Below are 23188 nucleotides of genomic sequence, written 5' to 3' on the forward strand. Positions count from 1 at the left end.
GTCTCTACCAAAAAATACAAAAAAACTAGCCGGGCAAGGTGACGGGCGCCTGTAGTCCCAGCTACTCGGGAGGCTGAGGCAGGAGAATGGCGTAAACCTGGGAGGCGGAGCTTGCAGTGAGCTGAGATCCGGCCACTGCACTCCAGCCTGGGCGACAGAGCGAGACTCCGTCTCCAAAAAAAAAAAAAAAAAAAAACACACACACACACACAAACAAAAAAAGTGTTTTTTTGTTTGTTTTTAAGCTTTTTAGCTGCTACAGAAAAAAACAAAAAAACCAAAAAACCCCTGTGCAGTTAGAACATAGTTTATTCATAAGTGGGGGGCAGGGGAGGCAGAGCATGAAGGGGGGCCCTACATGACTTAACCCTTGCTTGGCATGGCCTTAGGTCCTGTTTACAATTTGGTATCTTATGCCACAGAGTCTGTTCTGTCCATCTCATGATCCCTATTTTGTTCATTCATGCTGGGCAGTTGTGTCTAAACCATAAAGGAATGGGGTATAACAAGTTGCATCTGACCTCCCAGCCTGTCAGGGCCAGGAATTAGGTTTTTTCTGAGGTCCCCTTGGCCACGAGGTGGCGTCTGTTCAGTCGGTGGGGTTTTGGGATTTTTAGTTTACATTAACTAATTTGATAATCCAGGGCATTTGTTACAGCGTATCAAGGTGAGATTATGACTCAGCTATTTAGCACCTCCATGGCAACATGTACTTCCCCAACTGTCATGGTAGAGGAAGAGAGGGCTGGAAAAATGAGCACTGGCAATGACATACTGTGCCCCAAAACTGACCCCCTTCACATTTTTTTTTGCTTTTTGAGAGGAGTCTCGCTCTGTCATTCAGGCTGGAGTGCAGTGCCTGATCTCAGTTCATTGCAACCTTCACCTCCCGGGTTCAAGCGATTCTCCTGCCTCAGCCTCCTGAGTAGCTGGGATTATGGGCACACCACCACACCCAGCTAATTTTTGTATTTTTAGTAGAGACAGGTTTCACTATGTTGGCCAGGCTGGTCTCGAACTCCTCACCTCAGGTGATCACCCCGCCTTGGCCTCCCAGAGTGCTGGGATTACAGGCATGAGCCACCACGCCCAGCCCTTGACCCCCTTCACATTTCATTAGCCAGAGCTGGACTTGTGGCCAGATCTGCCTTGAAGGAGGCAAGGAAGGGTATGTGAACATGAGCAACATCCACACAGGTGACAAAGTGACCCATGTGACTTTGGTTCCCTCTCTTTAGGAAGAATTTTTGGATGTACTTGGGACAGTTACAGGCATGCTGCTATTGCCATGATCTTCGGGAAGCTGAAGTGATGAGCAGCAGTGTGTGACTCTGAGGACACAGAGGGCTGGGGTCTAGGAGCTATCTCAGGTGGGCTCACTCAATGCCATCCTCCCTCTTGGTGCCTCCCTAGGAGTGTTGAGAAGATGCAAAACCAAAAGCTTTTACTCCAACATTGCTTAGCCAAGCTAAACACATGCATTCCCCATGATTCAACAATTCTGCTCCTAGTATGTATCCCAGAGAAATTGTCTCATGGGTCCATAAGGGCATATAACAATGGCCATTGCAGCACAATTCTGGTTGGGGTGGGGGGAGCTGAAGGTCATCTGGTGTCCACCACTGGAGGAATGGATGGATAAAATGGGATGGATGCACAGGTGGGCAGACAGATGGGTGAAAGGATGGTCAGTCCTCACGTGGACTAGTTACCTTACTCTTAGGCTAAGAATTAGCATCTCCAGGCAAAAAGAAAACGTTTCTGGATTCTCTTGCCACTGGAGTTCTGTGGAAGAGAGAAATGGAGTCCACTAATGAGATGTCCTTTGAAGGATGTGGATGGAGGAAACAGGGCCAAGCAAGTTTGCCCTGCGGGCCCAGCCTTGGGGATGTTCAGTCCTTCTGCAGCAGCAAGCTTCTGGCTTTGTGGGTGTCAGGAGGCAGGAGTGGCAGTTGCACCCCAAGTCCCAGGGCCCAAGCACAGCTTCCGGGGTGCTTAGAGGGGGTGGATGGCAGGCAGGACAGTATGTTCTGATCTCAGCTCCAGTGGGAGCCTCCTGGAGGCGACTTCTCCAGCCTTCCCATGTACTTTGTTAAGTACCCTGATTCCCTTAAATTCCCTTCTGCCAAAAACAGCTGGAGAAGTTTCTGTTTCCTGAAACTGACCCCTTCCTGATTGGGAAATGACTTGCCAAGGTGACAAAGCAAGTTACTGCCACATCTCAAATTTGAGACAGACCTCCTGACTCTACCTATTAACAGTCCTACTGTCCCAGGTCGGTTTTTGTTGTTTTGAGACAGAGCCTCGCTGTCACCCAGGCTGGAGTGCAGTGGCGTGATCTTGGCTCACTGCAACTTCCGCCTCCCGGGTTCAAGCAATTCCCCCGCCTCACCCTCCCAAGTAGCTGGAATTATAGGTGCCCACCACCATGCCTGGCTGATTTTTGTATTTTTATTAGAGACAGGGTTTCGCCATGTTGGCCAGGTTGATCTCGAACTCCTGGCCTCAGGTGATCCACTCACCTCAGCCTCTCAAAGTGCTGGGATTATAGGCATGAGCCACCACACCCAGCCCAGGCCCATCTTTCCTCTCCTAGCCTGCCCCAATCAGAAGGCTTGGGCGGGGGAAAGCTGGCCCATGGGGAACCTGTGGCTGGGAGCCCATGAGGCAGGGGCAGCAGAAGGCGGCGGTGAGGGTTGGACCTCTGTGGCCCTGGCTGTCTGCTCTGATGGCATGGTAATGGAAACCTGCTACCAGATGACAAAACACTATTACCCAACAGCTGGGTGACCTTAGGAAAATCACTCAACCGCTCCTGCCTACAGATTTCCTCACCTGCGGGGCCCTGCAGAGCTGTTGCAAGGATGAAATGAGGCAACGTACATGTGCCTGGCAGCAAAGCTGACCCCACACAGCTCAATCCTCAGTGTTTGCATGTTTGGGAAAAAAAACAACTAGAGAAACTAGTTCTTCTTACCTGGGAAGATTCCTAAGCACAAATTAGATTTCTTAGGGGCTGAGATTAGAAAAAGCTTAGTCTCAGCTCCTAGACCTTATTAGCAGGCCCTTCCTAGAGCTGGCTCTAATCGGCATAGCTTGGGAAGCTCTCTTCCTGGGGAAGAAACCACCTGGCCACTGCAGCCTTTCTGTTTCTGGCTTAGGCCCACTGGCCTGCCTGGCGTGAGCTCCCTGGGGCAGGGAGCTTGCAAACCTTGGGAGTGGAGAAGCGCTGGCTCGGCTGGGTGTGGTGGCTCACACCAGTAATCCCAACACTTGGGTGAGGCTGAGGCAGGAGAGTCACCTAAGCCCAGGAGTTCGAGACCAGCCTAGGAAACAGGGAGATCCTGTCTGCAAACAATACAGTGGTGACTCACACCTGTAGTCCCAGCTACTCAGGAGGCCGGCTGAGATGGGAGGATCACCTGAGCCTGGGAGGCAGAGGCTGCGGCAAAGAAAGTACTGTCTGATAGGTCAGGAGGTCCACACTAGCTCCAGCCTCCTTCCTAAATCACTGGGCAGCCTTGGGCAAGGCCAGACCCTCTCTGGGAAGCAGAAAGGAGATTTCCCCCTGCCTCCTGGGCAGGGATTGTGGAGAGCGCTAGTGTGTCTGGGTGAGAAGGTACTCTGAAGCTCTGCAGTGCTGGGTTCTGTCTGGAAGCCTTCTCAGGAACTATGACCCTGCTACGGTTTGAATGTTTGTCCCCTCCCACACTCATGTTGAAATGTAATTGCCACTGTAACAGTGTAAGATTAGACCCTAAGAGGTGGTCAGGCCACAAGAACTCTGCCCTCCTGTGTGAACTCAGGCCATTATCTTGGGAGTGGGTTCACTCTCTCCCCTCACTCCTGCCATTCTGTCCTCTGTCATGGGATGATGCAGAAGGGTCCTCACTGGACTCTGGGCCTTCAACTGTGGACTTCCCAGCCTCCAGAGCTCTGAGCCAATACATTCCTGTTTATTGTAACTTACCCAGTCTCTGGTATCTTGCTAAAGCAGCGAAAACAGACTAAGACAGACCCTCACCCCCATGAGCCTGTTCCCAGCCAGGGCCCAAAAGAAAACAAGCCAGCGAGGGCACTGGGGAATGCAGGGTTTGGGGGAAAGAGCTACAGGAGTGTGCATTGGCCCCCACAAGGGCCAGAGTCCTGCCCCCACCTGGTCTCCCGGGACTCAGAGAGCAGCCGCCAGCCCACGGAGGTAGTCCCCCGCCAAGGGCAGCACAGCCCAGTCATCGGTCCGCAGGGCCACAGGCACTCCGTCTGCCAGGGCCGCCTCTAGCCGCAGCAGTAGCTTTGAGTTCGGGGGCAGGTGGATCGCTACATAGTAGCTGGTAGGGGGCTGGGCCACCACCACGAAAGGCTCCAGGTGTCGGGACACCAAGCCCTCCAGGCCCTGTGGCCCAAGTGAACACCACACACGACTCTCGGCACCCTCTGGCAGGCAGGAATCCCAGAGCTCCTCAAAGAAACCCAGCCCAGCACCCCCTGGGGGCTGCGGGAAAGGCAGAAAGAGGTCGGCAAAGTTTACGAACAGCGGTGGCAAGTGGGCATGGCAGGTGAGACCAGTGGATGTGGTGTAAAGGGCATGGACATCCAGCCGTGCAGGGGCCGGACATCGGGGCTGCAGCGGCAGGAGCAGAGGGCGGGCAGGGCGACCAGGACACAGGCAGGGCACATGGACAGCCTCGAGGGGTGCATACAGCTGCCCTTCCACATGGAAGCGCAACTCCAGAGAGTAGATGGGCTCCAGCGCCTCCGGCTGGAGCTTCAGCACTGGGAGTGGGCCCTTGACCCCATGGGACCCCACGCTCAGCCGTACCAGGGCTGGGGCCTCCTGCACCATCAGTGCTGCCACAAAGCCCTGGTTCTCGGCCACCAGTGAAGAGGCCAGTGCAGGTGGGGCAAGCGAGGGGCCCAGGGCCACCCCCAACTTGGGTCCAGCCAGGTGTGCCAGAAGGATGTAGTAGAGATGGGCGTGGTCACGCCCATCAGGGTCCTCCAGCTGCCTGGCCAGCACCTGCAGCAAGTCAACCAGGCCACCCCTCACCCCTGCCCGCAGCAGTGCCCGGCAGACCCGCAGTAGGCCCTGCTGTAGGTCCCAGTTCGTGCAGTGGGCAGCTGCGGCCTGTAGAAAGTTGAGGGTAGCACTCTGGGCATCTCCATCTGCCACCTTTGCCAGCATTTTCAGGTGCCAGCAAAGAGCTTCATCCCTGCCCAGCCTGGACACCACCTCCTGCTGCAACACCACCTTCAGGGGCTCCCTCAGCTCAGAGTCCACCTGATCCAAGAAGTCCACAAAGTGGGAAGCCAGCATGGGCCGGACTCGGTATAGCTGGGCCAGTCCGTGGATCAAGGGGGTCAGCACTATAGGTTGCCCAGCCAGGCAGCGGGTCACCAGATATGAGGCCTGGAAGCAGACAGTGGCCAAGGCCCGGGGGCCCTCATCCAGGGCTGCCTGCTGCCGCAAGCCAGCCAGCAGCTCTTCCAGGTAGTGCCGTGGGCTTGGAAGCTGGCCTTTCTCCTCTTCTTCATCCTCAGCACAGAGCAGGCATAGCAAATGCAGGCGGGCCAGGAGAGCCATTGGGTCATGCAGGAGACTGGGCAGGAGACCACGGCATAGCTGGGGCCCTAGCAGCAGTGGGGCAGCCTCCTCACCTTCGGGGCCCAGCGGCCAGTTCTCAGGGAAGCTCAGGAGGCAGTGCAGGTAAAAGAGATGCGTGGGCAGAGGCAGAGCAGGGTGCTGGGCAGCCAAGGTGAGCCGGCGGAGCAGCAGCGCTTCATCCTGGGCTGTGAACAGGGCCTCACCGAAGGCCGCCTTGAGCGCAAGCACGGCGTGCAGCAGTGTCATCTGTGCTGTGCCTAGCAGCCGTACCAGCTGTGGCTTGAAGAGTGCGGGTGGCTGTCCCTGCAGACCCCGCAGGGCCCAGCCCAGCAGCCACAGGAGCTGGGCCTGGGCCACAGGGGTGAGCAGATAGGAGGTGTCCAGAAGCTGGATCACCGCAGCCCGCAGCTCCCGCGCCTCCTCAGGGCTGTGCTCTCGTGCTGTAAGGCTACGCTCCCCCTCTCCCTCCTCAGCTGCCGGCCAGCTGGGTGCTTGGGGCTGAAGGCGTCCATCCCCCTTCTCCACTAGTGTCCAATCCCAGGGACCACCCCCAGTTGGGGAGACCTTATCCGTGAGCAGTCCCCCTAGGCCAGCCCCAACCCGGGACTGGAGCACCAAGGTGTTGCGCAAAACAAGGGCCAGCAGCAGGCTGAGCGGCTGGACGGGGCCTTCCTGCCCCAGCAGGCCCCGCAGCAGCCCCAGGGAGCCCCCCAGCAGCCCGGGCTTGCAGCTCTCTAGCTCTCGCAGGCACTCGCAGGCGGTGGCCTGCAAGGGGCGCTGTTCCGAGGCGGGGACAAAGCCTCGCCCCAGATCGCTGCCGGAGGCCAGGCCGAGCAGTAGGGGCAGGAGCCGGCAGGAGGCGCCCGAGGTGGGGCCCAGCGCGCCGCCCGCCGCCAGGGCTGTGGTGGCCGCCAGCAGCAGGGGCCGACGGAGAGCTGAGGGCCGCGGGGGTAGGAGGACCAAGGTGTCCAACAGGGAGGTGGCGGCCACCTCGGCCGCAGAGACGTCAGGCCACAGCTGGGCAGGGTACTCCAAGCTCAGGGCCAGCAGGGAAACCTGGATGGGGGATTAGGAGGGAATCACGAAGATGAGGTTCAGGACGCGGCGGGCTGGGGTGACCCTGCGGGCCAGGGCAGGGGACGCGTGGGGGCCTACCTTGGTCTGCTCGCTCAGCTTTTCACTCCTCAGGTCGCCCAGCAGGTTGCGACCCAAATCCTCCCCCTCGGGACCTGCCATGAAGGCGGACGGGCTGGCCCGGAAGGCCCCCAAGCGCTGGGCCCAGGCATCCCGGCTCAGGGGCCCCATCGTGAGGCGCGCGGGCCCCTGCGCAGGGAGAGGGACCCTCAGGCCGCAGCCACCAGGAGCGCGGGCCCGCCGCCGACCCCGAGGGGCTACAGTCACCCCCGGCCGCCGCGCAGATGAAGGCGCGACCCGCGCCCGGCTCCCACGGTGACACCAGGGCTCTCGGGGCCGCCGCCGGGGCCCCCGCGGGACGGGACAGGAGCAGGGCGAGGGAGGGTGCGTGCCGAGAGCTCGTTAGGCCGCCGCCCTCCCGCCCGCGGCCCGCACCGAAACCACAGCGCCACCCCGGCCCCCGGCGCCCGCGGTAACGGGCCGCGCTCGCCGCCTGACTCAGCCGCCGCGGGCGCTCAGGCCGGCCGGCTCCTTCCGGGCTGGCGGCGCGGGGCGGGGCGCGGCGCGGGGGCGGTCAAGGCCGGGCGGGGTGGGGTGGGGCGGGGCGTAACGGGGCCACCGCCTCCCTCAGGTGCAGACTCGCCGGTTTCGCGGGGGCTGAGTAACTGTCCCGCCGTGCGGGCCCCCTTCCCCGAAACCGCCGCAGGCCCAGGCAGGAAAGGCGGAGGGGAGTGGGTAGGGGCGACGGAGCAGGGTGGGCCTGGGCCCCCGATGCCGGGTCCCGCGGCGCAGGGCTGCGATCCCGCGGGCCTCGGCGGCCAGCGGCCCGGCCCCACCAGCGCCCGTCAGGCCGCGCAGGGCGGCGGCCAGCGCGCCCCCCGCCGGCGCCCGGGCGCACCGCACCCTACGCCAGATGCGCGGCCCCCGGGGGGCGTGGGTGCGAGTCCTAGGGCTCCCGGAGTGGCCGCTGGGGGTGAGCAAGCTGCGGTCGCAGGGCGCCCGCAGGAAGAGCGCCCCAGCTGAACCGGTCGGGCGGGCGCCGCAGGGCTTGGCTTCGCTTCCCTGACGCCTGCCTGGGCCCCCCCGCCCGCTCGGCTTGGGGGCGAGGGGCCGGCGCCGCGGTTGCGGCCCGCCAGGAGCTGCTGACCCTTGTTCGCCCGAGGCCGCGTTGGCGGCCCGCAGGGGTCGTGACGGCGAGGGTGGGGCAGGGCCCTAAGTCGAAAACAACGGGATCCATACTCGGGAAGTGCGGGCTGTCAGGGCCTGGCCGGTCACGGGGCTCGAGGCATGCCTAGCGATGGGGAAAACAGGCCCGGGAGGAGGGCGGCCTTGCCAACCGAGACCTGGGGCGAAACAAGGCCGGAACGCAGCACTCTCGACTTCAGTGGGCTAGATTCTGGCTGTTTGGGGGCATACGGGGGTCTGGGCCGCCGCCTCTCCTAGGCCAGAGGCCCAGGTTACAGGTGCCCCACAGACCACCGGTTTCCAGGGCACAGAACCACCGGCGCCCAAACCCCACCTCCCACCTCTGGCTCTAATTAGCCGCTTTGAAGATGAAACAGGCCTGAGCCCCCATGCAAGCCACTGCCAACTGGCCTCTCCCTACCCCATCCTGCTCCAGATGGGAGGTGGTGGAGAGTTGAGGGGTGGAGAATGCCAAAAAGGAGGCTGTCTGGGTGCCCTTGGGGATGGAGAGATAGGGACCCACCCGGAGGGACAGGTCCAGCCAGAAGGCCCGGTCCTGGCTCCTCTAGGCCCTGGCTCCACAGTTGACTCACAGGCGGCAGCCCCAAACCACTTCCCTCTAGGTGCCTCAGTTTCCCCATCTATAAAATGTGAGTGATAACTCCCACCCAAGAGGCTGTGGGGTGAGGCAGCCTGGCTAATTAAACCCAAGATGAAAGAGGGCAGGATGAGAGCAGCCCTGGGGAGGGGAGGCAGCCTGCAGTAGGAGCCAGTCTGGTTTCCCTGTCTGAGCCCAGAGGGTGCTGGTAACTGCACATCCCCGGCCCTCACCACCCTCACGGTGAGGCAGGAATGATTATTAAACCCCTCGCAGAGCTGAGGAGACAGGCTTCCAAGGGTCAGGAGGCCTGACACTGGCTCTGGCCCCGGCTCAGCCTCTGACAGCGTGGCCTCTGCACACCTCCTGCCTGAGTGTTGGCTCCTTGAGGCTCAGGGTCTGGAGGGAGGGAACCCACTTGTGGTCTCCAATGCTGCAATGGACAAATCTGCATGGACTTACTGAGGCTCATAGCAACCCAAGTACCGAGGGTGGGTGCCAGATGAGGAAAGGGAAGCCCACAGAGGTGCGGTCACTCAGTCACAGAGCCCCTCAGAGGTGGAGCCTCGACTTTCACAAACAGCGCCTTGTTGCATCTGACCTGGTCCTCCCCCTATACCGGGTACCCTTGGCCCTCTTAGGTGTCCAGGTCCCTGGGTGGGCCCTGTTCTCACCTGTCTGTTCCCCTGTGGGTGGGTGGTGCTGGCTCTGTCCCTGGCAAAGCCAAGCATGGAGCTGAGCTCAAACTGTCATCAGACTCACCCGCGACAGCAACATGCCAGCCAAGGGCCCAGGTGTGGGCCACTGCCGGATGCTGAGTTGGGAATTCCCCACTCCATGCCCTTTCTCATTTCTTCTCCTGCTGAGTTTCTGTCCTCGCCATGCAGCCCAGTTATGGGCAGACACTAGACACAAGGCTTGGAAAAGGGAAAGTCAGTTTCCCAAGGGTTCTGAGCCTCAGTTTTCTCATCTGTAAAATCGGGCTACAACAAACACACCCTCGCGGCACTGGCTGCTGGAGATACAGGAAGGCTTAGGAAAGAACGACTCAATAGGCAAAGTCATGGAGATAGAGCAGATAGTGGGTGCCGGGCCACGGAGAGGGGAGACACAGTGACAGCTAATGAGTACAGGGTTTTCTCTGGGGCGATGAAAATGTTCTGAGGTTTAGTGGTGATGGTTGTACAGCTCTGTGAGGTTAGTAAAAACCAGTGAATTGTATATTTTATAAAAGGGTGAATTTGATGGTATATGAATTCTATCTAAATAAAGCTATTTAAAATGGCATTTAAAAAGGGGTCCCACCCCAGACCAGCAGAGACACAAAAAGTAAAAATAAAAAATAAAATACAAAGGGGTCCCTCAAGTTCAGAACTTGCACTGGTGGGGAGGAGAACCAATAATAAACAAGGAAGACAAAACAAAACGCCACAGAGTGAAAGTTGTGGCAGAGAAAATAGGATAGTGGGACAGAGGTGGCGGGGGACAAGGATTCAGCTGGGGTAGACGGAGAGGCCCCTCAGAAGAGGGGACATTTGGTTGAAACCTGAATGAAGAAAGGTGGCCAGTAATCCAGTAGGGAAAAGTGTTCCAGGCAGAAGGAGCATCAGGGGGAGGGGCCAGATCTGGGAACAGGCCAAGGCTTGTTCAGGGGACGCAGGAGACAGCAGTGTGGGTGGCATACAGGGACCCAGCTGGAAGGGAATTGGGAGGTCAGGGGCAGCCCCAGCACGCCAGGCCTCAGGCTCTTCTTATTCCAGCTGCAGTGAAGCCACTGGAGGGTATGAGCCGAGGAGAGGCCTGGCCTGGGTTTTAACAGCACCTCGTGTGGCCCACCTGCCTCTCCAACCTCAGCTCCCCTGCCCTTTCTTCCCCTCACCGCACAGCCAAGTTGCATTTGGGTTCGTGGCACACACACTAGACTCACTCCTGCTTTGCGGCCTTGGCATCAGCTGTTCCTTCTGCTGGTCATTGTTTTCTCCACTCTGCACAGCTGGCTCCTCCCTCTCATTCAGGCCTCAGCACCCCTACCTGCCACCATCACATTCTCTTGCCAAATGTTTTGTTTGCATCTTATGCTTATGCTTACTTGTTTCCTTATTTGTCTGCCTTGCTTTGTAGAATCTCAGTGCCGGCACCATCTCAGTGCCTGGCACAGCAGGTTCTCAGAAATTAAGGGATGAATTTAGGGATGAATGAATGCCATCTAGCTGGCACTGTGCTGCTAGATGAACAGAGATATGCTGCTAGATGTGAACAGAGCAGAGGGTGCCAGCCTTCATGGCGCTCACAGTTCAACTACATGTTTCCCCGCCGTCACATACATCGTCTGTCTCCTGAGCTGCCCGAGAAGACAGCCACACCACACACCGCGGCCTGTGGGTCAAACCTAACCCACAAAGGTGTTTTGTTGGACCCATTCCATGTTTTAAATTTTTTTGATTAGCTGGGTGTGGTAGCAAACACCTGTAGTCCCAGCTACTCAGGAGGCTGAGGCAGGAGGATCACTTGAGCCCAGTAATTCAAGATTACACCACTGTGCTCCAGCCCAGGTGACCTAGTGAGACCCCAACTCTTAAAATTATTTTAAAAATTAAAAAATTGAGCTAACATTTAAAAATTAGTTTCACTTACAAATCTGGACTTCTGGCTTCTCTTGGAAAATGGAAAGCTGTGGCCACGTGGGGTTTGTGCACCTGAATGACAGGATTGTGGCTGCCTTTCAGATAGGCACATTCTCTCCAGGCCCCCCCCCCCCCCCGTTCTCCCCCTGACCGCCAGGGTCAGTTGTCTTTTGTCACTGAATTTGTAGTATTGTCTTCCTGTATCTGTGTCTCTACCAAAAGTTGGACTGTGAAAGGTGAATGGGTCACAGGAATCAAGAAAAGAGGATATTCATTCATTCAACAAACATTTATTGATAACCCACTTTGTGCCAGGCACAGCTGGGGATACAGCAGTAGACAACACTGCCTCCCACCTCGGGCCCCATGCCACACCCTGTAACCCACTTGTGCAGGGAGGGGTTCCCTTGGCCAGCTTCACTTTATTTCCCCAGTGTCCTGTCCTTCTCGACACTGGAGTTGCTCCCCTGATGGGGAAGACTGCACCTTGTGTCTAGGGACATCTGTGAAGACTTCACCATCGTATCCACCGAGCACCCACTGTGTACCAGTCCATCAGGGGTTGGCACAACAAAACTGCTCAATCAGTATTTGTTGAATGAATGAACTAACTGCACCTCTCTCCTGGACAGAGTGTGGTTTAAGGTTGTTTCTTCTGGATTCACCTCAGAAGATAGGCACATACCAGGTGTTCACTTAATGTCAGTTGAACTCAAAGGTCTGGCTGGGATCAGAGTGGAGGTCACAGCCCTTGGAAAGGCAGGGGAAGAGGCAAACACGAACGCCCCATCCCTGCCCTTAAGTAGGTCAGCGAGTGAGGGAAGCCCAGCCAACGCCAAAGTGTCACGATGGGAGCGTGGGCTTCATGGAGGCCTCTGAGGAGCGGGGGTATCCCTCCACATGGGCCTGGGGCCTGAGGAGAGTATGAAGAGTGGCTGGGGGCGCGGGTCCCAGGCTGAACCTCAGCCCAGGGCAGGCCGTGGGTAGGAAGCTCTCCGCGGTGGCCATAGCAGGGCAAAGGCGGCTGGGCCTTTCCCGGTCTGAGGTCCCCAGCCCTCCGCACTCCACCAGCCTGGCTGCACCTGAAATCCACCCATTTGGGACAAGGAGGAGAGTTTTTGAGGGTGCATAAGTCCCAGTGGCCAAGACGTGGGGGTCTGTCGGGCTCTCGGCGCACTCTGCGCAGTTGAAGCCACTTCCTCCCTGAAGGCTTCAGGGCAGAAGGCGGGTTCTCTGCCGGGTACTCGGTCGCGCGGTCGGCGCCTCCCCACACACCGGCCAGGGACGCTCCTGCGGCCCTGCGTGCTTTTTCGCACGAAGCCGGCGCCCAGCAAACACCCACCGGCTGAGCCACGAGTTGCTCAGCCAGGCCTTTGGGATCCCGCGCCGCCTGGGCCCAGGCCCGGTTCAACAAGTGCGGACCGGGCCGCCCGTTCCCGCCCGGCGGCTTCGCGCCTCCCCAGGAGCCTCGGGCGCGCCAGGTTGGGCCGGCCCCAGTTGGACGAATTTCGTGTCATCACCCGCGGAGCGTGCCAGCGCCGGTGCAAATAACGTTGCCCCCTCCCTCCCTGCTCCACTCCCTCCGAAACCCCTGTTTGCAAACGCCAGTACGCCCGGCTGGGAGGTCCCGCTGGAGCCGGGCCCGCTGGGCAGCCAGGGGCTGTGTCCGACGCCCGTCCCCCGCCCCGCCCGGCCGCCCCGCCCGGGCCGCGAGGCCACCTCACCCACAGCGGAATGGAAACCGGTTCGACAGGTAACAAATAGGTGGGTTGTCACCGTTATTTCCCAACGCATGCGCCGTCGCTCCCCAGGCCACTCCAAGCTAATTAGATCAGATCACCGCCCCCCACCCCCCCCCCCGCCTCAGCCACCAACACACACCGCCGCGAGCCAATAAAGCGTCAACCCGTCCGTCCGGCTCGCACTTTAAGACTTCCCGAGCGGCCGCGGGGACGCCAGTCGAGCCGGGAGACGCTTACCTGCCGCTTCCCCGCGCCGCCCGGTGTACCTGGCCGCAAGGGACCTCGTTCGCAGGGAGGACGGCGACACTCCGCGGAGTTGGAACCGGCGCGCGCCGTCCGGGCTCGGACCTTTCCCGGAACGTAGGGGCGCCTTAGCGACTCCTTCCCTGCTGTGCCCCGTTCCCGGCGTTCAGCCCGGCTCCGCAAAGGTGGGACGGCTCCCGGCTTCAGTTACGGAAGTGGCCCGTGTCCAGCGACGAGGGTTCGAAAATGCCCCGCGCTTTCCTGGTGAAGAAGCCGTGCGTCTCCACGTGCAAGAGGAACTGGAGCGAGCTCCCAGACGAGGAGCGCGGCGAGATCTACGTGCCAGGTGAGGCAGCCGCCCTCCGGCCTGCGGCGCCCGCGGCGGCGTCGAGGCTGCGGGCGGGCGCAGGTAGGTCCGCGGAGCCGGACGGCAGGCGCGGTGTGGGCTCCGGGGCTGAATGCGGCCGCGGCCCAGGCTGGGTGGGCCCGCGGCTCTCGACCCGGGGGGCAGAGGGCGGGGGCGGGGCCGGCGGAAGAGCGCCGGTGGGGGCGGGGGCTGCATGGTGGAAGCGGAGCTGCTCCCAGGGCCTAGGGGGCGCGGAACCGCTATCCCCCACCCCCTGAACCGCGGACAGAGGAGGCAGCGGGGTGTGTCACCGCTCAGGCGACCCTCGGCTCCGACGTCGTAAATCCAGAAAACCGGGATTTGCATGAGGCGGGAGGAGGGCACTGGAGCGATGCCACTTTGTGGGGCTGGGAGCGAGCTGGAGTTTCGGCCGAGATTTGTGTTAAAAGACTCTGAGCTCCAGCCGCTCGCACAGGTCCTTCCTCCTCCCCGACAACACTGGTGGCCGGGTCGGAGTGAGGGTCGAGCCGGTGGGGGGTGTGGGCCCCCAAATTTTCGTGGGGCTCTGGCTCCTGGTCCCGCGCAGTGCGCCGAGACGGTAGGGCAGGCGCCCGCTGCGCCCCTCTTGCCCTTAAAGCAGAGGTGGGATCGGGTCTCACGTCTGCTAGAAACGCACTTCCTTCACCTTGGCGGAGGACACAATTGCATAGAAAGCAGCTGAAGGGAGCCCACCCCACAGCGGGGGGCCAGGCCCGGGGAAGCTGGTGTACCCAGTTATTTTTGGCAGACGCCTAGACAGCGTCGACTGTGAATGAGTAACCCGAGTTGCTTCTTCCTCCAGCGGCATCTTCCCCTGAACGCCCCAAGAACACTCCTACCCCTTCTGTCCTCCCCAACCCCCAACAAAGTCTTTGGTCTGGAGAAAGCCTGCTTCCTTCCGAACGCCCCCTACCCAGGCCTGGGGGGGGGGCGGGGCGGGGACGCTCTGAACGCCCAGCCCAGCCCCTCCGAGGGGGGAGGGGGGAGTAATTAACCAACTGACTTTGACCCTTGATCTGCAGACTCCCTGGCACCGCCCCAGGCCTTGTAGGAAAGTGGGGAAATGAGGGCAGCAGTGAGGGGCCCTGTGAGGGCTCTTGCTCAGTTTCCCTCCTGAATCAGTTGTTGGAGATAGTGTGGTGAGGTCTTTGTGGCCTGTGGTGCTGGCAGGATGTTTCACAGCTTAACCTGATCTCAAGGGGACCCCTCTTTCACAGTTCCTTAAAACAAGGGAATGTGCCAGAAGACCCTGATAACCCCATTGGGGAAACTGAGGCAAAAAGGGATGTGAGTGGCCTCCTCACCTGTGGCAGATTAGGGTGTGGTCTCAGGATTCTGTTTATAGGTTCTTGCTTGGCCACCATCCCTGGTGAACTGGCTGGTTCTCTACCTGGGGGTTTGTGGGGGCACGCAGAGGGCTGGAGCCCCCTCCCCGCTCCGCCTTCCGCCCTCACCTGTGTTTGACTTGCTGCTTAGCTGCTCCTTGGGATCTGATAAACTGAACTTGGACCGTAGTAAAGGTGAGCTGAGCTCTGAGCCAGGCTCAGTGTGCTGTTATTTTTAGTTTTATTTCACATCCCAATCAGTAACAGATCATGTGTTGACTTTTACAAAGGACAAAGAAATTCCGTTTGTTGAAATCATTGACTTCTTTGTGTCCTAGCGATTTTCTCCACCACAGTTCTAGTGACCACAGTGGAAGTGGCAGGGGAGACTTATGCCCCAGGGTCTGTCCCATCAGGTGCAGGGGAGGGCCTCTGGGTGGTCTGGGCCACCGGCTGCCACCGTCCAGGTGAGGGAGACCTGCCGGCTTCTCTGTAGGCTCCTCCAGGATATGTGACGGGAGTCCAATCTCAAGGATGAAGGGAGAATTTGTCCTCATCCCTCTGGCAAGGAGAGAATCCTGTGGGTCAAGTAAAGGGTAGAAGATAGAGAACTTAATTTTACCTCTGAAAGCCATGTGGCCCACTGAAGAGTTTTCCCACAGGTTTTGGCAATGAGAAAGGGAATGTCCGCAGTCCACGCTCGGCTGCCTCAGATGGCTGGAGAGTGGGGGTGTGTTTTGTGCTGACCTGTCCCCTGGCTGGGCCATTCCATCACCAGCCAACCATGACCCCAGAGCCAGCTGGGCACGTTTCCGTTCGCCTCACAGATTCCTGGAACGTTGTGACCAGCTAAGCGTTGACCCTATTTCCAGTGGAGGGCCCAGAAACGTGGGAGTGTTTGAGTTCTGACCTTCCTGCCAGGTTCCTCTGAGACCCTCAAAGCCTCCCAGAGACCACCTGGAAGGGGAAGGTTTTACTGGCCAGAGGTGCTGGGCCCCAGCCCGACAGCACTGATTCCAGGGCCCCAGTTTGACAATCACATCAGCCTCTCTCCCCCAGGTAGAATTCTAGAGCTTCTCACTCCCAGGGCAGAATCTTTCCCCTGGGAAGAGGTGAAGACGGCTCCATGCATGCGCCCTTGAGACTTGAAAGGATTACTGGCTAGGAAGCCACCTTGAACTGCCGCCCCCCCACAACTGCCCTCCCCTCGCCTTCCTTTGTTATGTCAGTATTGACTTGGAGTGACAGGGAGTAATGCCTGGTTCCTTGAGGATAAACCTAGGCACCTGTCCCAGGGGGTAAATTCTACCTCCTGGACTGACCAGGGAAGGGCTCCAGGAACAGGGTTGAAGCTGGTTCTTCCAACCCCCCAGCGGAGCCCCACCCCCTGCTGAGTGAAATCTCCAGGTCAGGAAGGCACCTGAGGACAGACTGGAAGCTGGAGTGGAGGAGCATCCTAGGGCCTCTTCCAGGCTTCCCAGCCTCCCCTCTGTCACTGGGCTGGCCACGGTCTGCTCTGCCACTAGCCTGGTGGACACTCGAGCTCAGGGAGGCCAGCAGGCTGGGCGGTGGGACATTGGAGCTTCCTTCAAGGAATGCAGCCCAGCCTGGCTCTACCACTAGGTAGTGTGGGCACTTGGGCAGGTCTCTTTCCAGCTGGTCAGGGAGGCTGAGAGTGAGCTTTGGGGCCCGAGGATGCGTCGGGGGTGAGGAGGGGGAGAGCTCCAGCCTCCAATGGAATGGTTACCCTGTAGTAATTCCTGGGCCGTGTTTGGCAGCGAAGGAGATGTTTGCTGTGCTTGCCAGGGAGTGGGGCTGGGAGAGTGGACAGCCACACAGTGGATAGAGACAGAAAGGCAGGATGGGCCTAGGCAGCCAGCTAGATGAGACTCCTACCTGTCCCCCGGGATCCTGTCACCCAGGCTGCTAGGCGGTCTGTGCTGAGCTTGGGTGTCCTGAGGCAGAAACCTGGCAGATGATTTGTCCTGGAAAGAACAGGTGAGGGCAAGTCCTTTGGCCGCAGGGAGGATGGCGAGGGAAGCTGGCCATGGGTGAAGTCGGGGCTCCTTTGTATCATCGGCCATTTCAACAAGTCCTGGATGGAGTCCCACAGGGACACTGGGCCTGTGCCTGGCTGGGTGGGGGCTGCAACAGGAAGCACTGCCCCCACTGTTCTGGGCGGGCACCCTGGCAGGAGGGCCAAGGCACAGTTTTAACTTCTTTGTGGATACCCAGTAAAAAGTGGCTGGGAAAGAGGGAAAATATACTGTCTGAAGGAACTTCTGGAAGTTCACAGTGGAAACAGAAGGCGCAGAGACTGGCCCATGCGTTTCTGGGTTGGCCTGCCTCTGGCTGGTGCTGGGTCCTTTTGGATGATTTGCTAGCTGACCTACAGGGAACAGAGGAGATGGGCACGGGGGCACCAGCCCTTCCTGATAAGGGTGTAAGGCTGCTGAAAACCAGCTGCACTGTGCTGACATGCTGGGTCCCCGTCTCACCTTCAGAACTGGGCTGACCCCCATGTTCCGGGGCAGCACCCATGTGGTCAGCGGGGCCCAGGAGGGGGTCATTCTTGCATCTGCTTCATTTGCTCTCTGCAGAGAGCCAGGGACAGACCTCGTGCCCAGCCCTGTCCTGAGGCCTTGGATGGGGGGATCTGGCACTTTCCCCAACATCTGGGCCAACAGCTTTCCATCCAAGAGATGGAGGACTTACAGAGGCTAAGGCAGGAGACAGGCCTTGATGGGCAACTGCCCTGGACATGGTCCCGCGGTGTCCGTGCCTCTGCTCTGGGCCTGGCCCTCAACATTGTCCAGGTAGAGGCAAGTTGGGCCAGTAGGAGGGGACCCATAAGCCCCCAGGCAGTAGGAAGAGGGCCAGGCTAGTTTTGCCTTGCCATACTCTACAGCTGTGGGCGGGTGATGAGTGGTCACAGCGCCACCGCCTTGCCGGAAACATCTAATTAGGGACAGAGAGCGCCACAAGCAGGGCCCAACCAGTTCTGCTTCCTGCCTCCTGCCACTCAGCGACACTCAGTGCCAGGTGGCACGCCAGTGCGCACTCCCTGTGCGTGTGGCCGCAGGAGGGACATGCTCATGGGGGTGGCAGGGCGACAGGTTTGGCAGGGTGGGTGGGATGAGGCAAACATCCCCACCCTGGCGGCGGGTGGCCGCCCATCCAGCCTCCTCTTCCCCTCACTCAGGGTGGAGGTGGACCAGAGAGCCAAAGCAGGCAGGCCCACTCTCTGGCCCCGGTCTCCCAGCACCAGCTCGGCCAGGTTTGTGTGGAACAGCAGAGGCGGGCAAAGGACACAGGTCTCCTCACAAATGCATGGATCTCAGGACCCTAACCATGAGCCTCCCCTCTGGTGGAGCAGGGCAGCCCAGAGCAGCCACCGTTGTGGGCTCAGCCCATCCCTCACCTGCTGTCTCCTGCTGTGGTGTGGCTGGGGGACCTCGCTCACACCATCCAGTACTGACAGGCAGAGGAGGGTAGGGTTCCTGTTTGTCTCCACCTGGATTGAGAAATGGAAACTGTCACCCAGCTATGAATTCTCAGCCAAGGTCTCCAATAGCTGGCGAGCCTGCATGAGAAGCTCACCATCGCCCCGCCCACCCCCAGCCAGACAGCTCCTGTGGCAGGGGAACAAGCCGGGGTAGACAGCCAGACCCCGACACTCAGGCTCAGAGAGAGGTGCAATGCCAGCCCAGAGGCCAGGCCTGGGTCAGGCGCTAATGATTCAACCCAAGGAATGAGGTGGCCCATTAAAGGCCCCCGGACAGACGGACGCCAGTGCCTGCAGGACGGGTTCTGGGCGGCGGCGGGCGCATTCTTCTCTCTCAGACCTTTGTTGTATTTTGAGGGGGCGAGAGTGGGGGCCTCTCCCGAAACTTCAGCACTGTCAAACGCACCCTTGCTCCACAACCACATTCCTCTGCTTCCCCCACGTCCCTGTCCTCCTGGGAGAAGAGGTGAGGGCAGCAGCCCTCCTGCCTGGGCCCTTGCCCGTTCTCTGCCTTGCTGGCTGCGAGACGGCAGGGTGCACAGGGCCATGCTCCTGCTTCTGCAATCCCACATCAGCCTCCCTCAGAAGCTCACTCATCCTTTAGGTCATAGGCCCCTCATGATTTTTCCTTCTGAAGCTTGGAGGATGTCCTTAGCTTACGGCTTTCAAGTACTGAGCTCAGGCTCTTTGGAAGAAAAATATTAAGTTGAAAAATTTGCCCCAGCTCTGTTGGCTTTGAGAATTGTCTCTCCGTGTCCCTCGAGAGTGCTCTCTTTCTGGTCCTCTGTAGTCAGCACTGGGCTTAAGGTCTGAAGCCAAGCCTCCCTGGCCCGTTCGGTGTGAGGTGCCTGCCATGGGGCGTGGCTGCATCCAAGGGCTGCCAGGTATCGGTGCTGCCGCTGCTGAGGGAGCCCAGCCCGACATGCCCCAGCGAGCGGTCCTGCCGAGGGGGAGGGTTGCATAAGCCTGGGCAGGCCGCCGAGACTGTTAGGCTGCATCCACCTGCGGCTCCCTGACCTCCTCCCTGTTCCACCCACCTGGCCTGTTTCCCTGCAGAGCTGGGACCAGCTGGGAGTGGAGAGCCTGGAGCCCTGGGCTGCAACAGCAGGAACTGGCCTGCTGGGGTGGGGGTGGGAAGCAGGGCTAGGACCACCCACACCCCCAAGACCAGCAGCCAAATCTGTTGGAGGAGAGGCCTGGAGTGGTCCAGACCACCGGGGACCATTCTGATGCAGCTCCAAGAGCTGTCCCTGGGCAGAAGGTCTCCACTGGCTCATGTTCAAAGCCGGGGGCAGGAAGGGGGTTTGGCCACAGAGGCCTCCGGCTCCCAGTGCCCTTTGTCCCTGTAGGAGAGTGGATGAGGCCTGGCATTCAGAGGGACTGGCCCAGGTGGGGCAGGCAGACAACTCCGGAGGGATAATTGGCAGGGCAATTCGGTCCTCCCAGTTCCGCTAAGACACAAATTACTCAGCGGGCAGTGGCGCTTGGCTGGCATCACCTGCAATTACCTTAATAGGGCGGGAGGGCGGTACAGCAGTGGTGGTCGGGGCAGCCCCGCTCTGCCACATGTCTGCGATGGGAGGGACGGAGTCTCCAGGTTCCAGCCGTCTCATGGCTAGGGAAGCTTCCAGAAACCCCGCTGGATCCTCTCTTCTCTACCAAGCCCCTCACCTATCTGTTCTCTCCCCAGTCAGCCTGGGCTTCTGCCCACCACAACCCTACCGGGAGCCGGAGCCCTCTGTGGCCGAACCCCCTTCCTGCCCCCTGGCTTTGAACATGAGCCTTCGAGACTCTAGCTACAGTGTGGCCCCTGGGCCCTGTGTGGTGGCCCAGCTGCCCTCTGAAGACATGGGACACTTGACAGACCCCCAGAGCAGAGACCATGGCTTCCTGCGCACCAAGATGAAGGTAATGCCACTCACGCTGTCTCTGAGGGCCAGGGGCGTGCATGTAGACCTGCGTCCAGCTCGTAAGACATGGCACAAACGAGATGTAGGCAGAGACTGACCTGGGACCTGGGCCAAGGTTTCTGCAGAGGAGTGCTGATCTCCGGGCAGATGGCACAGAGCTGTGGCCTCTGGGAGGTGGGCACCACCCTCCTCAGGGGCACTGGGGACTGGCATCCACGTCTTCCCAGTCTGCCGGCCTGTGGCCCCAACTTCTGGATGTCTGTCAGCAATGCTGTCCTCACCCACAGGTGACCCTTGGGGACAGTCCCAGTGGAGACCTGTTCACCTGCCACATCTGCCAGAAGGCCTTCACCTACCAGCGCATGCTGAACCGCCACATGAAGTGTCACAACGACGTCAAGAGGCACCTCTGCACATACTGCGGGAAGGGCTTCAATGACACCTTCGACCTCAAGAGACACGTCCGAACTCACACTGGTAAGCAGAAGCCCATGGCTGGGAGAAGCACGCCAGATCTGCCTGGCTGCGGCCGTGCGGGAAAAGCCCAGCACCCCCTGCTCTCCCTCGGTGACGGGCAGCCTGGAAGGGCATCCCGGAGCTCAGGGCCAAAGTCCTCCTGAACTCATCAGTTAGGAGTTTTGATTTGAGAGTCACTCGGGAAATTGGTGTTGGACAGGCCTCCGTCCATCCCTTGGCTCGAGAGGCAGGGGTCCTGTCCTTTTTGTGTCCAGAAGCAGCCGACACCCTCCAAAGTCCCTGCCAGGTCTCTGATGCTGGCCCCTGTCCTCCCCGCAGGCGTGCGGCCCTACAAGTGCAGCCTGTGTGACAAGGCCTTCACGCAGCGCTGCTCTCTGGAGTCTCACCTCAAGAAGATCCATGGCGTGCAGCAGAAGTACGCGTACAAGGAGCGGCGGGCCAAGCTGTATGTGTGTGAGGAGTGTGGCTGCACATCTGAGAGCCAGGAGGGCCACGTCCTGCACCTGAAGGAGCACCACCCTGACAGCCCACTGCTGCGCAAGACTTCCAAGAAGGTGGCCGTGGCACTACAGAACACTGTCACTTCCCTGCTGCAGGGCAGCCCCCACCTGTGAGTGGCTCGAGCCCTGGGGGTGCTCCCAGAGGCCCTGAGAGGGTCCAGGGTTGCCTCCCAGCTGCCTGACCAGCCCACCCTTCTGCGACCTCTCACCCGAACACCAGTGATCAGGACTGGAGCCCCCGTGCCTTGGTCTCCCCTCTGGGCACACGTGTTCACTCAGGCCCAGCAATGACCTCTGCTCATTTTTGCATTTTTAACTTATGGGCTGAGGCTGCTCTGAGCCTGAGAAGATGTGCCTATGTCTGGAGATGGGATGAGGCCAAGGCTGCCTTCAATTAGAAGCAGCCGCCCACAGAGACAGGCACTGTGTGCCCGGCAGCAGGACTTCCTACCCAGAGGAAATTTGAGCTAGGATCCCACTGCCCCCGCCTCTCAGCACAGGGCAGGGGCTGCAGGTCCCCAGTGGACAGCAGAGTCAAAAGCACTGGCAAAGGGCACCTCTGCAAACAACCGTGGTGGGGGCTGGCAGCGAACCCCCCACCTGGCAGGGCTTCCTCTAATGCTCAGGGTTCTGGAGGGCTCTGTCCTTCTGGCAAGGAGAGGCACACGTGTGTGCCCAGCCGTGTGTGTGCATGTGCTTGTGTGTATGCACTGCTCTGTGTGTGCGTGCATGTGTACACACAGAAAGCCTTTCCACATATCACCTCATTTCTAAGAAATAAACTGCAAGGTGCCAGGAAGGTTTTATTTCCTTTTTTTTTTTTTAAAGATGACAAATGTACAGATGTTAATATATTTTTGGTGCCAATGGCGATGTTTTTAAGAGTGGGAAGGAGCTGGCTTTTCTCCATTCCCATGCGCTTCTATTTATCCTGGACATTTCAAACCTCCTCTGTGCCTTGGCTCTGGGCAGGGACTGCCCCAGCCCACCCCCATTCTTTGTACGTGCTGAGACAGTCACTGGAAGATCTTCCTCCAGCGGTGCCCTGGATGGCTGCTCCTGCAAACAGCACGTGGCATCTTCTGCTCTTCCCTCCAGGCTCTGCCCTGCACATCCTATCAAGGCAAGCCCCAGTGACCTGGAGAGCTGGCCTGATGCTGAGGGTGTGTCCTTCTAGGGCTTTAGAGGGCAGGCAGGTGGGACGAATGCCGATCCCCATCCACTACCTGAAGCACTAGGACACTCTTGCAGGGCCAGGCTGGAAGGCCGGCCCTTTTCTTGGTTGAGTCAAAAGCCCTAGCACAGTGGCAAAAAATGGGACAGAATGACGACCAGCACCTCAGAAACTTCCAGAGGGAGGAGAGGATTTGATGCCTATCAAATTGTATCTGTTGCCTTTTTTCTGACTTCTTCACCTGGCCAGGCTGGCGTTTGGAGTGCCTGTGGGGAGAGCCATCCTGGCTGGCTGGCTGGCTCCCTTGCTGCAGCTGGGAAAGGGATTCTGGGTATAAAGGGGTGTGTGTCTTGTGGGCCAAAGGGAAAGACAGGCAGGGGTCAGAGCCAGCCTGCCAGAGGCAAATGCAAAAGCGGTCCCCACAACACAGCCAGCGGGTCAGCCCCTTAAAGCCAAACCCCGCCCGAAGCAGAACCACTTCGGCCTCCCCTGCCCAAAATGGGTAGTGTCTGCACCTCCCTGGGCTCAGGCTCGGGCCCAGCCCTGGGCTGACCTAAGAGGAAGGCGCCTTCCTGGACTGCCCTCTGAAATGTGTATAGATTGATTCTAAAAACTCTTGTTGCCGGGCGCAGTGGCTCAAGCCTGTAATCCCAGCACTTTGGGAGGCCGAGATGGGCAGATCACGAGGTCAGGAGATCAAGACCATCCTGGCTAACACGGTGAAACCCCGTCTCTACTAAAAATACAAAAAACTAGCCGGGCGACCTGGCGGGCGCCTGTAGTC

The 23188-nt window shown here is 59.4% G+C and overlaps 3 protein-coding genes across 6 annotated transcripts in view; 1 reads left to right on the plus strand and 2 right to left on the minus strand.

The window, feature by feature from the left end:
* Positions 1-291: 291 nt before the first annotated feature.
* Positions 292-7288, minus strand: AP5B1 (adaptor related protein complex 5 subunit beta 1). The gene is made up of 2 exons (XM_010366461.2): positions 6758-7288; positions 292-6658 (listed from the first exon to the last, which is right to left on the minus strand). Exons 1-2 carry the CDS (start codon positions 6905-6907, stop codon positions 4172-4174), a joined length of 2637 nt encoding a protein of 878 aa, XP_010364763.2. The 5' UTR covers positions 6908-7288; the 3' UTR covers positions 292-4171.
* A 5735-nt stretch (positions 7289-13023) lies between these two features.
* Positions 13024-22025, plus strand: OVOL1 (ovo like transcriptional repressor 1). The gene is made up of 4 exons (XM_030918561.1): positions 13024-13474; positions 20034-20251; positions 20541-20730; positions 21049-22025. Exons 1-4 carry the CDS (start codon positions 13375-13377, stop codon positions 21342-21344), a joined length of 804 nt encoding a protein of 267 aa, XP_030774421.1. The 5' UTR covers positions 13024-13374; the 3' UTR covers positions 21345-22025.
* LOC115893622 overlaps positions 15029-23188 on the minus strand; it is a 47195-nt gene continuing 39035 nt past the window's right edge. For 2 of the 4 annotated variants that reach the window (XR_004053699.1, XR_004053700.1), the window contains exons 5-7: positions 18260-18352; positions 16735-17025; positions 15029-15416 (exon numbers count right to left, since the gene is read on the minus strand). Coding sequence is in view for 1 of the 4 variants with exons in the window: in XM_030918560.1 (XP_030774420.1) it covers positions 15367-15416; positions 16735-17025; positions 18260-18352; positions 20352-20466 (549 nt within the window). In the remaining 3 variants the exon portion in view is untranslated. Of the gene's footprint in view, positions 15417-16734; positions 17026-18259; positions 19284-19380; positions 20043-20351; positions 21074-23188 lie in introns of those variants that run through there. The other 2 variants (XR_004053701.1, XM_030918560.1) reach the window with 2 other exon arrangements.

The sequence above is a fragment of the Rhinopithecus roxellana genome, chromosome 15, assembly GCF_007565055.1.
Source record: "Rhinopithecus roxellana isolate Shanxi Qingling chromosome 15, ASM756505v1, whole genome shotgun sequence".
Lineage (NCBI taxonomy): Eukaryota > Metazoa > Chordata > Mammalia > Primates > Cercopithecidae > Rhinopithecus > Rhinopithecus roxellana.

Bases quoted from the DNA above. Each gene is read 5' to 3' on its own strand.
- AP5B1 (XM_010366461.2), bottom strand. From the start codon at position 6,907: ATGGGGCCCCTGAGCCGGGATGCCTGGGCCCAGCGCTTGGGGGCCTTC. The intron at 6,659-6,757 runs GTAGGCCCCCAC...TCCCCCATCCAG, and splicing joins AGCTGAGCGAGCAGACCAAG to GTTTCCCTGCTGGCCCTGAG.
- OVOL1 (XM_030918561.1), top strand. From the start codon at position 13,375: ATGCCCCGCGCTTTCCTGGTGAAGAAGCCGTGCGTCTCCACGTGCAAG. The intron at 13,475-20,033 runs GTGAGGCAGCCG...TTCTCTCCCCAG, and splicing joins CGGCGAGATCTACGTGCCAG to TCAGCCTGGGCTTCTGCCCA. The intron at 20,252-20,540 runs GTAATGCCACTC...CCTCACCCACAG, and splicing joins TCCTGCGCACCAAGATGAAG to GTGACCCTTGGGGACAGTCC.